The sequence below is a fragment of the Lissotriton helveticus genome, chromosome 2_1, assembly GCF_964261635.1.
Source record: "Lissotriton helveticus chromosome 2_1, aLisHel1.1, whole genome shotgun sequence".
NCBI classification, from domain to species: domain Eukaryota; kingdom Metazoa; phylum Chordata; class Amphibia; order Caudata; family Salamandridae; genus Lissotriton; species Lissotriton helveticus.
In genome coordinates this window covers 1,365,257,512-1,365,272,846 of record NC_136059.1, presented here as the reverse complement: position 1 = coordinate 1,365,272,846, position 15,335 = coordinate 1,365,257,512, and the positions used below count along the sequence as shown (strand labels likewise).

The following is a 15,335-nucleotide window of genomic DNA, read 5'->3' as shown; positions in this document are numbered from 1 at the left end:
TTGTTGGCTTTAGCATCCTCTATTAGAGGACGATCCACGTCCTCTCACACCCCGAAAGGGCGGCTTCCGAAAATGCAAGGTGCCAAGAGATCTGGCTGTTTCAGTGTCCTTTTTAATGGTTTGCAAGGCTTCTTCTACTTGCGGGCCAAACAAAAACTCTCCATCGAAGGGCATGTCTAGGATCTTCGCTTGCGCCTCTTGACGAAACGAAGTCGCCTTTAACCAGCCTTGTCGGCATAGGACAGGAGCCCCCGCCAGCTGTCTGAACCCAGTAGAAGCCACATCCACCGCAGAGTCTATAATCTCTGCTGAGATCCAGTCTCCCTCTTGCAGTATCTTCAGAGCTTCAGATTTTGAAGGCTCCAGTAGCATGTCGATGTACATTGAGACATCCGACCACATCTGTCGGTCGTACCGACCCAGAATGGCTAAAGAATTGGCCGCACGGACCGTTGTCGCTGCCATTGTAGAGACTCATTTCCCAATCGAGTCTAGACGCCTGCCGTCTCTATCCGGTGGGGCTGTGATCGGGGATGAAGGATTTCTAGCCAGTTTTTGGGCAAGCGGAGATTTGTCAGGTGCCTTATATTTCTTGTCTAGACGTGGCAAGACTGGAGGGATAGATGCAGGATTTGACATCACCTTGAGTCCCTCTTTCCATATGAATTCTATAATTGGACTCGCCCGGACTGGTTTCCTTGGCTGGCCTTTAAAGTCATAGAGGAAACATTCCGCTTTCTTAGTTTCCATAGGAATAAGGAAACGTTGGGTTGCTCTTTCCATAAGAAGGTGAAAACCTCCAATGTCCACTGGAGGTGAATCTGCAGGAATCGGAGGTGAAGGAAAAGGTGTCTGGATTTGATATTCATCCCACTCCGACAACAAGGACCTGTCATCAACTTCACTTTCCTCCCTCTCTTCATCCTCTGATGATTGTGCTTCCGCAGGATGATGGAAAATCACTGGTGAAAGAGGTCTTGGAGACCTGAATTCTGATGTGGAAGCCTGCGCTACAGGTGTAGGAGGCACGGAATCCGCTGATTCAGATGGCGGGAAACGACGGTACTAATCGTTCAGCATATGTTGAAGATTGGTTAACAAAGCTACAGGCATTTGAGCTGTCGGAACACTAGTAGTAGGTGACGCCAAATGTTCAGGCGAAGGTTGATCCTGCTGATCTTCCTCTTGGTATTTAATGAGCAGTTCTGAAGGACTTGTAGCTGCTCCAAACCTACCATCCATATCAGAATCTTCCTCACTGTCTTCTGAGTCCAACAATTTGTCAGGAACCTGTAGAGGTACCTTATGAGGCGACAGGCGCAACGGAAATAAAGTTTCAAGTCCAGAACCACGCCTTTGTAGCAAAGAAGGCTTCGCCGTAGACTGCGTAGAAGTTAAAGCCGTAGATGTTGACCAAACCTGAATTTCTGTACATGTTGACAATTTTGGCATAGACGGAAGAGCAGTCGACAAAGGAATATGTCCTGAAGATGATAACGCCGACGAGGGCGTAGTCGTCGATAAAGTTGCCTTCGACAACGAGGAGGGTTTCGTCGACGATAAAGTCTTCATCGACGATGAAGTCTTCGTCGACTATGAAGTCTTCGTCGAGATTTGGCTGTCGACGATGTAGTTCTCGTCGACGATGAGGAGGTCGTCAACGACGATGGAGTGGCCGTCGATGAGGTTGTTGACTACATTTTCTTGGTCTTGGTAGTCGATGGTGCGCCGATGATAGGAGCAGATGGAGTTTTTCTTGTCGACTAAATAGGTTTCACTGAGACATAGACCAGCGTCGATGGTAATGTCGCCGACGACATGATCATCTCAGGTTTAGGTGGTGAAAAAGTTACGGAGGGGTCGTCGACGGCCTCATCGACGACGACGGGGTCTTCTTTTGAGGAAGAATCTTCTCAGAAGTTGGTTTAGGAGGCAACATCTTGACCGAACTTCTCGGGGGCTTGGAAGGCAAAGGTTTGCTCTTGACAGGAGGAGTAGCCTTAGAAGTGGAAGGCCTCTTAGAAGGTTGCTGTCTTTTCACAACCTTGGCCCCAGGAGAAGATAACACCTCCTCAGCAGCTCTCTTCCTAGAGGCCATAGAAGATCCAGAGGAAATACTGCCTACCTCAGACACTGGATTATCCTGGTCCTTGAGCTTCTATAGCTTCTATAGCCACAGAAGTAAGCGGCCCTCTCTGTCTCGGAGGGTCTTTTGAGGGAAGGTCCTGCATATATTGCAGTCCTTCACTTGATGATCCGGATACAGGCAGTAGATGCATTTCTTGTGGGGATCTTCTGAGAAAAGCCGGAGCTTACCACAAGATTCACAAGGCCTGAATAAAGATTTCTTTGAGGAAGACATCCTAAATTCAAGAAATCCTGAAGAAAACTGAGAAGAACTGAGCAGAGCTCAGGGAGACGCCCTTCACACGACGTGCAGTAAAAAATCTGAAAGCCTGAGCCTCTGGAGAGAACATTCTGGTGGGTGCTGTCACCTGATTGGCTGCAGTTTGGACTATACAAAATGACTAGGATAGTCAGGAGTGTGGATGTTTTTACTCTTGTAGCTTGGGCTACTTTACTTCCTGGTTGGTTATTACCAAGTTTTTTCTTAGGATATTATTGCATATTATTGCTTTTTATATACCGTGAAACTCCCACTCCGACGACGGGGAATGATTCAGGCATGTGAATCTATGAAAGACACCACAATACTGGAGAATTATTGAGACTGCCAGGGCTATTCCGTTCCTCCTAATGGAGTACCTTTGAGCTGTAAAGTGCCCGCCTTTGTCCATGATCACTCCTAAATATTTATATTCTGATACAGAGTCTATGCGGGTGTGCCCTCAGTACCAGGCCGATGTTTCAGAGTATTCGAATGTGGTGCTGAGGAGATGCTGTAGACCTACGTCTGATTGCTTAAAACTAAGTCATCTGCACAGAGTAGACATGGTAACATTAGGTTCCCTAACCTTTGGGAATGTGAGTTACTAGCGGTTAATAGTGGGACAAGGTCTGCAAGGGACAGATTGAATAGGGTCGGGGCCAACACGCAGCCTGGCTTAAGTTCTTTCGTTGTTGGTATCCGTCTCAAAAGGGTTGACCAATCACCCAGTTTTACTTGGATCCAGGTTTCAGTGTGCAAATTGATTAGCAAATTAAGCAGTGCCTGAGGTATGCCCTGCTGGCCAATTTTGTCTATAATCTGTAGCGGTTTACGTAGTCAAAAGCAGCCCTGTAATCGATGAAGAATAAAAGTAATGGCATTTTTGTAATCTTAGCCTTGAGCAAAGCCATGGTCGTAATATTTGTTACCGTTCAGACAGATTTGGAGAAGCCAGTCTGATTCAGAGGAATAATCGAGTTGTCTTCGGCCCATTGTTGTAATTCGTCCAAAAGAGTTCCTGCAATTTTTTTTGCCTCATTGTCCAGAAGCAAAAGACACACAATTCATGGATGGAATGCAGAACAAATCAAAACATTCACCCCCAGTTAAGCGATCTGGATTAAATCCATCATTCTTTTTCTCATTATTTTGCTTCATTTAGGCCCAGGATCTGTACAGGGGTGAATGTATGACATTGTTCTGCATTCCGTCCATCAGCTGTTCTTTTTGCATTTGTCACCCCGAGTGAGACGAGTATGCCCAGACGTGGGTCCTGTGCTCACCATGCCATTGGAAGTCAAGCTATCCTGACTGATGAGGGTTGAAAACCCAAAACCGGTCCTAGGATGCTTGTTTCCAGTCCAGGGAGGAGCTGGCCTGGCAGTTCGGGCTGGACTGTTCCCATTGGGCACAGGGCCAAGACTGATTTGCATATGGCTGGGTCCAAACTGCAATGGCGAGCAAAAAAACTATGGATTTAGGCCCAGATCTCTGTACTGGGGTAAATGTATGACATTGTTCTGTATTCCTTCCATCAACTGTTCTTTTTGCATTTCTCACCCTGAGTGGGACGGGTATGCCTAGACGTGGGTCCCGTGCTCTCCATGCCACTGGAAGTCAAGCTATCCTTGCTGATGAGGGTCTGAAAACCTGAAACCGGTCCTAGGATGCTTGTTTCCAGTCCAGAGAGGACCTGGCCTGGCAGTTCGGGCTGGACTGTTCGCATTGGGCGCAGGGTCAAGACTGATTTGCATATGGCTGGATCCCAACTGGAATGGCATAGTGAGCAAAAAAACGATGGATTTAGGCCCAGATCTTTGTACTGGGGTGAATGTATGACATTGTTCTGCATTCCTTCCATCAACTGTTCTTTTTGTCATTGTCCAGAAGAGCAACTAAGCAGTAATTCTTTGGCAGTGTTTTGTCTCCTGACTTAAAGATTGGCGCGATTATCAAAGCCATCCAGGAAGAAGGTAGTAGGCCTGTCTGCCTTATTCCGGTGAAGAGCTGGCCGAGTGCTTTTGCCCAGTAATCTGCGTCTTGTTTGTAGCGCACAGGTGGGATTCCATTAGGGCCCGGTGCCACTTCTCTTCTTCCCTTCCCTATTTGACGTTTGATCGCTTTAAGATGGTTGATTGGGAGTATAACTCACGGCATTGTGCCTTCGCCCCCTTCTGGTGCTGTTGCACTTTCCTCGCTGAGCTGGTACACTAGTGTAGTAATTCTCTGAGTTGTGTCTAACCTAGTTGCTGTAGGCAATGAGATAACATCATGATGGAAGTGATTTCTAAGGTAGGTTGCCCAGTCCTCCTCAGATAGGTAGGATGATAATCCCTTGTGTGTAGGGAGAATATATGTTTGTTTACGCCGCAAGTGCCGCAGTGTGTGATTAATTGCATTTTTTATAGATCTTGTTTTTTTGCAATTTTGTAAAGTTGGTTGTGCCGCTGTAGCTCTGCTGTGCTCTTGATTTAATTGGGGTGGCGAAAGACTTTGCAATTGTGGTTGTGACGTTCACCCATTTCTCTTTTTCGTTACCCCCTTACTGTGTTTCAAATAAGAGTGTTGCAGTTAGTCCCCTTGAGATGCACAAATTTTATTTTCTTGTAATGGATTGTAACATTTGTTCCTCGTGGGCATTTCCATTTCGAGAGCTTAGGCATGTTTTTGCGAAGTGTGAGTACATGGGGCCGATGATCACGGTCAGCTTTGTCGCCCATGCTGAATGTAATAATTTCATTGAACAGGGTTAGGGACACAAAGGTGCAGTCTAGTGTTTTTGGTTGATGAGTAGTGAGTAATCGCATGGGCGTTGTCACCTGTACTTCTGCCGTTCACTGCTCTAAAATTAAGATGTTTGAGGTCCTCTATGAGACGCTGGCTGGTTTTGTAGGCAGTTCTGGTAACCTCTTTCCCTGTGGTGGGATGTTCCATAACCGGTTTTGTATAGACACTTGCTCCGCAGTCGATGAGCTAATTAGATGTAAATTAAAGTCCCCTGTGAGTATCATGTCTGATGTGTTGACCTCACTTATAAATAGCGCTACAAAATTAGTCAGTTGTTTCACAGCCTTGATTTTCCTGTTCTGATGTATATAAGTGTTTATTATAACAATGTCTTTACATCCGTTCCCTGGTAGCCCCATCGTAGTGGATATTTTTATTGCAATGGATTCTGATGTTATCGAACCGACTGGGTGAGCTGAAGATGCACTCGTGTTGTTCACATAATAGTGCGTCCTCATTGGAGGTGCCCATATCTTTCCCCTTTGACCGCTGGCGCAAAGAAACGTAAATATCCTTGAAAGTGTGATTGATCAATCAGCCAAGTCACCTGCAGAGCGAGGATGTGGAATGTCCTTTGATATTTAATAAAATCCAAATGTGTCATCTTGCTGGACAGCCCCATCATATTCCATGAGCATATATGCAGCTGGTTGTTTTCACCTGCTAGCGATTGTAGTCTACTGTTTTGTCATTAATTTCTTGCTTGGTTGATGATGGTCCTCGTGGGACATCTTGGATCTTCTGTACATTTTTTTTTTGCTGTGCAGGTTTTGGGAAATTTGTCCATGTTTCCTGTGGCTGCCTCTTTGTGAACGGAGAACACCCTCTTGCCCCTTTCAATACAGACCTTGGGGTGTTTTTCCGGGCTGTCGATGTTTTATCTGCTTGCACCTGACCAGCGAAGCAGGATAGCCAGGTAAGCTAATAGGGTTGTTCTTTATCCCCCAGCTTTTGAAGATCAAGCTTTCCAGCAGTATTTTTTGTGCAATAGTTGACGGTCACCAGGTGGTCATGGTATCCTCACCCCCTGGGAATCATTATGGTTAACAAACTCTGCTGAGTCCAAGTCTGTGGTGGGTACGTCTGTCAGTGATGGTATGTGCGACAATAGGCAGGGAATGTTCCCTCGATTTAATATGTTGTGTGGCCCTCTTGATCTATATTCTGGTGTGAACTTCAGGGTGCTCCCGACCTCACTGGGGTTATCCACTTGGTTGGCTGATTGCTGGCTGATAGTAGGCCGATAGTTGTTGATTCATGGTTTAACTGATATTAGTGGTCCTTCAGCCCCACACAGGTCACTATAAGTTTTATTTGCGGCTGATCCAGTACAGTGCAGGTGCTCCCTTTTTTCCACAGAGATGGCCTTAATGATTGAACAGCCTTGCTTTGATGCGATGAAGTTTACTGGACGCTCATCCTCTGTAGGAGATAAGGCGGAATTTGATGGGCATTGAAGTTTCATTTCCGGTTGGAATTTGGGCTGGCTGGTTAGTGCCTCCTTTAAAGCATACATGGGAATTTATTTTATTTATTTATATTTTTTTATATTTTAAAGGTTTTATATAGCGCTGGCTAGACCCGGAGGTATCAGAGCGCTTTACATGAGCATCAGATCATAGTTACAGGTTATATCATTACAAAGGTTACACAGTTATTAGAGCATGTCAACATAGTTACTTGTAAGGTCAAGATAAACAATAAGCACAAATACGTAAGGGGAAAAGCAGGCAAGGGGAAAGATTCGGGGGAGGGGAAAGGAGCTGGGGCAGTAGACAGGTAATGAAGGCGGGGCAGAGGAGGATGAAGGACACCACATGGAAAGGGGAGGGGAAGGGCGACGGGGACACAAACCGGTAGACGACTCAAAGCAACGCCCAAAGTCCAGAAATCTGTGATCCCAGGAGAAGTGGAATCACTTCCCAATCTCTGTTGTGGGAGGCTCCCTTTACGCAGTGGACTCTCTCAGAGGGGTCTCTGAGACTCCAAGGCCTACATACTGGATCCTTCCCCAAAAAGGGGAGAGGGAGTGCTTTGGCAAGGGGTGCCATACCATACCTCAGCTATGAGTGGTTCCCTTGGCGCAGTGGACTCTCTCAGCGGGTACGCTGAGACTCCAGAGTATAAATATTGGATCTTTCCCCAACAAGGGGAAAAGGAGTGCTTAGTCAAAGGGCACAAAGGACAGGGGTCTAGGCAGGCTAGCAGGCAAGGTGAGAGATTCAGGGGAGAGTGGATAGGAGCTAGGGAGGTAGACAAAGATAGAAAGAGTACTAAAGGGGAACACATTTAATTAATGAGTTATTATATAGCGCTGGCTAGACCCGATGGAAACAGAGCACTTTACATGAGGGACAATAATGTTGCAATTTACATCAGTTAAAAGTTACATAAGTATCAAGAAAAGCATTTAAAGAACATAGGTGACAAGGTGAATGGAGCAAGGAAGGGTAAGGGGATAGGGTAAAGGGGTAGGAGGAAGATAGGAGGTCGAGACGAGGGGAAAATCTGCCCAAGGTCCGGCTGGGTAGGTGATGGCAGGGAGGGGGAGTCCACAACCCATCTCCTCTTGAGGTACTGGGTTTTTAAGAACCGGTACAGAACCGGTAACCCAGCGGTGCCAGGGAATCAACACCCAGAGACCTCGGGTTCTTCCTGATCCAGACCACAGAAACTCAGAGTCTTCTAGGTGAAGTCAAAGATTAGTTTATTGGCTGCAACCAAGGTAACAGGTGTCCTAGAAGTACAATACGGGTATATTCTCAGGAGACTGCACACTTTTACAAAGTCAGGCTTCTCTTCTTATACACAATTTTGGGCTCCAGGCAAAACATTCTTGGTTGTAAAGTAAATCGTTAACATACTTTCAGTACAAAGAAAAAGCAGAGTCATGATGACATGTCCATATTTCACTTCGTGCTGCCTACAACAAATCATTTGGCAAGGCCCAACATTTCATCAGATATCACTGGACCCCGAATAAAAACGGGCACCTCCCCACCATAAATTAAGTGAAGCAAAGGAGTGGAAATAGATGTGAGCGAGATATGGCAGGTGTGCACGCTGAAATGGTTTTATGGTTTGTTGAGCCTAGATGCTATCTTGCTCGGCCACTGGGAGGGGAACTGACCTAACGAGTTCGGCCTGGGGCAACGGTTCCAACTTGTACAGGTCATGGAAAAGTCGATTAAGGAGTATGTGTCCTTGTGGAATCGAATTCAGCTGGATTAAGGCCTATGTAAAGGGCAACATATAAATGGGAGCCAAGGGTTCAGAATGTAAATGACGATTTCGACGTGAAATCGTCACTCGAATATGCTGAAAATACATGTACATGATGTACTCGTCATTCTCGGTCTTTTGATACCAAATTCGTCATGTTTCGACGAAGTTTTAATTCTCGAGTCCAGAACTATTATATGAATCCAGATTTTCAGAACCACACTCTTTAGCTATATGGTAGCTCCACCGGGCATCAGCCAAATTGTTAGGTCTCCATAGTCTGGGGTAAGTTCCGCAGGATCCAAGTCCTGATGTGTAGGCAGGTTAGGGGATAGGTTCAAGGTCTGGTCAATGTCCAATTGTTGTCCCAGGGAAGTAAAACAACATATAGGGGACCACTATCGAAGCCATCTTGGGGTCAGGCAGGGGACAGTACTGTACACTGGTGGTCATACTAAGGTCAGGCATCAGGCAGTTAAAGTCAATATCCAGGACAGTGGCCGCCAGAAAACAACAAATCCACCGTGCACACACCATCACACACACACCGACATGCACAAACAAACACCAATGTGAGCACACACTCTCATATGCACACTGATGCACACAGACACACACAGACAGAAACATCCAAGAACACGAGCACACATAAAATCCCATGCTCTAATACAAAAACACCCAAATACATGCACACGCAAACACCATCACATGCACAAGCACACACAAATGCGCTCACTCTCATACACGCAGACATGCACAAACACACAGGCACACATACAGAAACTATCAAAAACACAAGCACACACACATTCACATGCTCCAGAACAAAAATACCCAAGGACGTACACACAAATACGCACACACACACCAACACATGCACAGACATGCACAAGCACACAACAAATGTGCGCACACACTCACATACGCAAACAGAGGTCGCACATACAGAAATATCTGCACGCACCCATACAATCCCATGCTCTAATACAAAAACACTCAAATACATGCATACACCATCACACGCATACACATAAGCACACATACAGAAACATCTGCACGCACAAAAACAAGCACACATAGAATCATATGCTCTAATACAAAAACACCCAAATACATGTCCACACCATCACACGCACAGACATGCACAAGCACACACAAATGTGAACTTAATCTTTCATACATGCACAGACGCACACACAAAAGCACTCCCATGACACATTTCTCCAGGACTGCCGCAGCATTTAGGGCACACAAAGGCAGAGTCAGCGGTACCAATGTCCTGAGGGCGCCCCCATCTTAGGACCAAGCAGTCGGCCCACGCTTTAGCGCTGTCGGGTGTGTTCCTCATAAGAGAGCAATGGGTGCACACTGATGGTCGCGCTGTTGCTCCCGGGTCCTTCCAGATGCCACCTGGTCCCAGGAGATCGCAGGGTGGTCAGCGGCGCCTATGTCATTAGGGCGCCGCCATCTTAAGGTCAGGCGTGGACCCGCGTGGCATCTCTGCCGGGTGCACATCTCGCAGTGGAGTTAGTGGATTTGAGAGTTCAGACGTCTCTGGCAGTGTCAGTCTAAAAAGGAAGGCAAAGTCTTCCAGATTAGAAATGGGGTTTTGGTTCCGATCCTCCTCCTTCGGGCACGTCAATGTTTTGCATTCAAGTTGTCATTTAATTTTATTCCTTGGTCAACCGACTTGGACTCGGGCCCCCGAGCGGGTTCGGTTGCAGGTGCCTGTGCCTTATTGCGCTTTGCCTCTTGTTGATGATTTGAGAGGGAGGGGCTTTTGAACCGATCTCTCCGTGCCGTATGCCCTTATTCTGATTTGATCCTCAATAGAGGGAGACCCCTTTGAGTTGAGGTCGATAGAGCTCCGAGCTGAGCCTTTTATTTGTGCACACAAGTTGCTCAGCATTGAGGAGAGGGAGGCTAGTTTGTCGACTACTGGGCCGCACCCACAGCTTGACTACCTGTCTTGAGAATTGCCCTGTGTGTTCTGGAAGAGTGTGTTTAGAGCTCCTAGTTTCCCATTAATTGCTACTAGAATAACGGCCATCGTGTTTAGTAGGGTCAGCAGAGTGACCATTTTGCCTGATTGATACTGAAGGGCTTCCACCAGGAGTTGCACTGTTTTGAGTCAACTCGCCTATGCACTTTCGGAGTCCACTTTTTGCTGATACTTGGTTGGGCTTTCCAGATCAGTCCCTAGTGGCGGATCCTCCGTCCCCTGGTTCCCATTGGCCTCCAGGTGCTTCAAAGCAGAGAGATTTTGAGTATCCATGTTGAGCTCCGCTGGTGTGTAGGTTAACAGCAGTTCTTCTCATTCCCTCACATCAATATTGGAGTACTGCTCCAAGTCTATGTTCTCTGGTCCTAATACTGATTCTATCCTAAGTGGCATTGAGGTTAGCGGTAAGTGAAGATCAGCATAGGTTCCTTCTGGTGTTGAGGTCGGTTAGGGCTTTACTTCGTTGCTTCGTTGATGGAGTTGGGCGATGTGCCTACCTCTATTATGGACAAGTCCTTGACTGTAATGCAGTTGTTCCTCGTTTTCCCATTTCGACCCCCTCCTTCCGCAACTCTGTGTATCCTCTTCCAACTCCCCCAGGAGGCTTTTCAATCTCCGTTTTGGTCCTTGTTCACTGGTTGCTATATAAAGGGTGTGCAAGACTCAATCGAAAAAAAGCCAGTATTCTGTGCGAGAGCGGGAATAGAAAAATCAATACAGCTAATGGATGCTACAGATTGAAGATTTTTGATCAAAAAGTCAAGAAACAAAAAAATTAAAAAATTATTCCTCGTTCAGTAAAAGGACTCCCTGACTCTGCATCTGAAACATAATTTAAATTGCCTTTGAGGGCAGAGCTTAAGGTCCATCTGCTCATCAGCAGCTGCTGGACAGACCAAATAAGATGGACCTGGACCTATGGTATTAACACTTTTAGATAAAACCCACAATGAGAGACAGAATTAAGCAAGTACATCAATTAATCCAAGTTCAAATGCTGGAAATGTAGCATTTGTATTCACACGTTCAATTTAACTATTTATATTTCACATGATTTAAAGATAATTCATTACCTGCTTTATACGGTTAGGAAAAACAATTAAGTTTAAACATCATCAATTTAAGTATGCTCCGTTTCAAAAGGAAACATGTATATAAGCTTATAGCACAACCAGGACAGAGCTACTTATTTATGTTACTTAAGAAAATGATGCCTACAAGGTGAACATATATGTTGGCTCCAGAAACAGGTCAAGTAACAATGAACCACCACAGAGGTTAACTTTAAGTTGATAAACATGTTAACAGAAAATTCATAATAAGGACCAGAACATGTGGTTAAATAAACTGATCAAGTCAATGACATAACTCAATATTTTTTTGACAGTAGCATAGAAGACAATAGCGTGCAATCCCCTCCACAACCAAGAAAACCATATAGAAATACTGAAGGACATGCTTATTAACAGAGTGAGTTAATATGATATTGTGGCAATGGAATACTTGTTTCAAGCTAACAAGTGTGGCTAGGAAGTGAGAAACAAATTCAAACAAAAGGAAGATTTTCAGCTACTCTTGGACGGTAGTGGCTCAATTTAGAGATTGACTGCTTTTTCGTCTCATTCAGCTCACGTAGATTGTACATATTGTCTACTTGAATTGTAGCCACTGCAAACTAGAATTTTACCGTACTATGATAATAAATATTTTGCAATTGATAATCTTTGTAATATGTTTTACTAGAGAATTCTGTTAAAGTCAGTGATTACAGAAATCACATTTCAGAAAGTTACAAACATCACAGATGCAGTGGTTCGGTATCTTCTGGTGTACAAAAGCTACCAAAGTGTTAAAATACTGTTTAATTACCCAGGCACTCTAGTACCACACTAATAATAAATTACTGAAAGTAGTGTGTTGCACCACGCCTTCCAGTGAAGTTGGCTCCTTGGTTTTCAACCACATGAGGGGAATGCAGAGTGTGCGAACAGTGTTAGTCGCATACAGGGAGTGCTGGGCTGCCCACTTGAAAGAATCAGACCAAAGAAAAAAAATATATCTACATTGGCTTGGGATTGATCAGGTATTAAGTAACAATAAATTAGGTAATCTAGAGAGCCCTTCTGCCTAAAGAGGAAAACCTGCAATTATGTATTTATGGATAGCTATCAATAGAATGAGAGGCTTAACTGAGAGATTATTCATATCTTGAGTTGACGAGTATGGTCGTGGTCTGAAAAGTGGAACAAATGTTCCATGTTTAAGTCAGAGCAAAAATGATTAAAACATTGGACAAAAATTCATGTCACTTTTCAAAAAAGGAAGGATTAGGATTGCATTCTTAATAGTTTTTCCCACTTGTTCTCAATTAAAATTAACTAGAATTTATAGTTGCATACAAAATACTTGCATATCAAAAATACTTTTTGGGTTTAAAGGTAAAGCATTAAATACAATTGTCACAGGCACAGTAAAAGAATACGAACATTAAAAATGTGACCTGTGTGAGTTGAGTTTGGCTGTATCCTGTTAAAGTAACCAACTTCTGAAAAGCCCATTGGGTATGGATCAGTGGAAAATAAGACCATGGTTTGGCCATCACTCAAAAACAAGATGAGCCTTTACATGCCATTGAAGGTGAGGTAACTTTTATGATGAGGGACCTATTTAACCATTATGGTGTAGTAGCTTCAAAGTATGCATTTCAACTGGAATCAAATATAATTACTAGTAGTAAGCCTTCCAACATACATACACTAGGTCTGATATACCCAGACTAGACATAAAAATATGGACAGAACATGATATTAACATACAAGTAATTTACTGTTAATTACCAGTTTCTTGTCTTTTTCTTGTATAATTAGGATACTCTCACCAGACGTGTCAATTCCAGCTCTACCAGCTCTGCCAATCATCTGCTTATACTGGGCTCGCTTCAAGAAATCACGAGCCACATAAGGTGCTCGCAAGATAACTCTAATAACAACAGAAATGAATTATCTTTATTAATCACAGAATAACAGAGAAAACTGAACAGAACATACAATTAAAAAAAAGAAACATGCGGTATTATTTACAATAAATGTTAACATTTGAACTGGTTTTCTTACATTAAATTGTAATGTTAGTTAAGACACTCAAACTCTGACGTATATGAACCTATGGTGCTTTTGCATCCTCCTATGGTGTTTTACATAAACCTCAGCCGTGACCGGATAAATTACCTTTAAATATATGGAGCACGTTAACGTAAAAGAAATAATTCGATAAAGAGTGGAGTTGGAGGATAATGGTAAGACCGAGTCAACAAATCATGTGAACGAGCTACTGATTATATTTTCTTCTTTATTTCCCCAGTTAGAAACCAGTAGAAGGCATGCTAATTCTATCATGTTCACAGGCCTCTTTATGATCATGACTCCACTACTGGGCATGTCTAGGAAATTGAGCCTTCTAGTTGAAGGCATAGAAAAGAATACCTTGTCAAGTGATGTGGTTTGCCTTTTGAAATTAAGAAATTAATGGATTTTGCCTCACATGGTTCTTCATTTCTGTGTATCATAATCAGTATAAGGAATACAAAACAGTGCATATGGTGTCAAAACTGCTGAATTCGAGTCAACATTACAATTTTGAATTTTTAAAACTTAAAAATTGACTAAACTTGTAGAATTTTTAGACAGTCTTCAAACGTCTGGTCCATTTCAGGATAGGATTTGATAACCTATGGATGCGGCATTCATTCAAGCCAATTCTTTTACAAAACAAGGAATAAGGGATAAGAGTGTTATTATAAACATTGCCATTGACTGAGTGAGAAAAGTATGCAAGTGTTATGCTTTGAAAATTGAGTTCATATGAAGCAATGTAATTATGTGTGCATCAAAAAGAAGTCCTGTCATTACAGACAACATCTTGAAGCACAGGGAGTGTCCAATAGACTGTGTGAATACATATGACTGCGCTGACGTGTGGTAACAAGTCATGAATGCTAAAGTGACTCTGCATCATTCACATTACCAAGATTTATTGCCTCTGGCTTATGGTAAACATGAAATGTAAACACAAGCTAAAGAAAATGTTTTATAGCACACTAGGGTAAGATATTTCAAAAGAAAGTTTAACAGTTACGTTTTCATCCATTATGGTCAAAGATAAAATATTACATGAAGGTTTTGTGCAGAAAACGAAACCTGGAAAACATCTGCAGAATGCAGAGCAGGTAGGTTTGCAATATTGCTATATGTCAGCAGGGCACCATGCTTTGGGTTCTGAGATTTCATGTTACATATACCACACTGTACCATTCAAAGGGTGTTAAATAACACGTATTACTAATATCCAACATAAATGGTACTCAATTTGCTTACCTCTGAAGGATGGAAAGCTGAGCTGGCTCAATTGCGAGTGCTTTCTGGTTAAAGCTAGGACACCCACAGACTTGCCGTTCTCTATGGTGTAATTGTTGTAGCCTACTACCAAAGAGGTCCACCTACTATATGCAATGTGGGTATTACATGGCAATTCAGAAGCACAGCGAATGCTTGGGTGAAAATTGCAAATGCACTGCGGTTGTCATATTTGGCCAGCAACATGGTGTGTTGCCAAAATTGGATGCAATTAACATTGCCCTCAAATAGATTGTGAACAAAGGCTGCCATTCTTCAAAAAGCACAGAGTCCTTGTATATTCAATTTCTGACTTGGACAAACTCAACATTTTAGCTACTTTATTGGAAAGAGTAGCAGAATTTGTAACTTTAAGAGATCCGTCTAAACACATCATGAGAATCTTATCATGACATCAATGGCAGACCTATACTTGTAAGCCATGTGCCAACTGCTGTGGTAACCTAGAGTGGAGACTTTAACTGCAAGTTCATCAATTCCAAAGCTTTCTAAAACCTCATGTGGAAATTTCCACTTTAATCAC

At 43.6% G+C, this 15,335-nt stretch overlaps 1 protein-coding gene across 2 annotated transcripts in view; it reads right to left on the bottom strand.

Annotated features, from left to right (window-relative positions):
• Positions 1 to 15,335, bottom strand: part of HELQ (helicase, POLQ like) — a 494,226-nt gene that overhangs the window by 296,255 nt on the left and 182,636 nt on the right. For both annotated transcript variants that reach the window (XM_078676301.1, XM_078676302.1), the window contains one exon: positions 13,238 to 13,379. In XM_078676301.1, the coding sequence (XP_078532427.1) occupies positions 13,238 to 13,379 (142 nt within the window). The remainder of the gene's footprint in view (positions 1 to 13,237; positions 13,380 to 15,335) is intronic.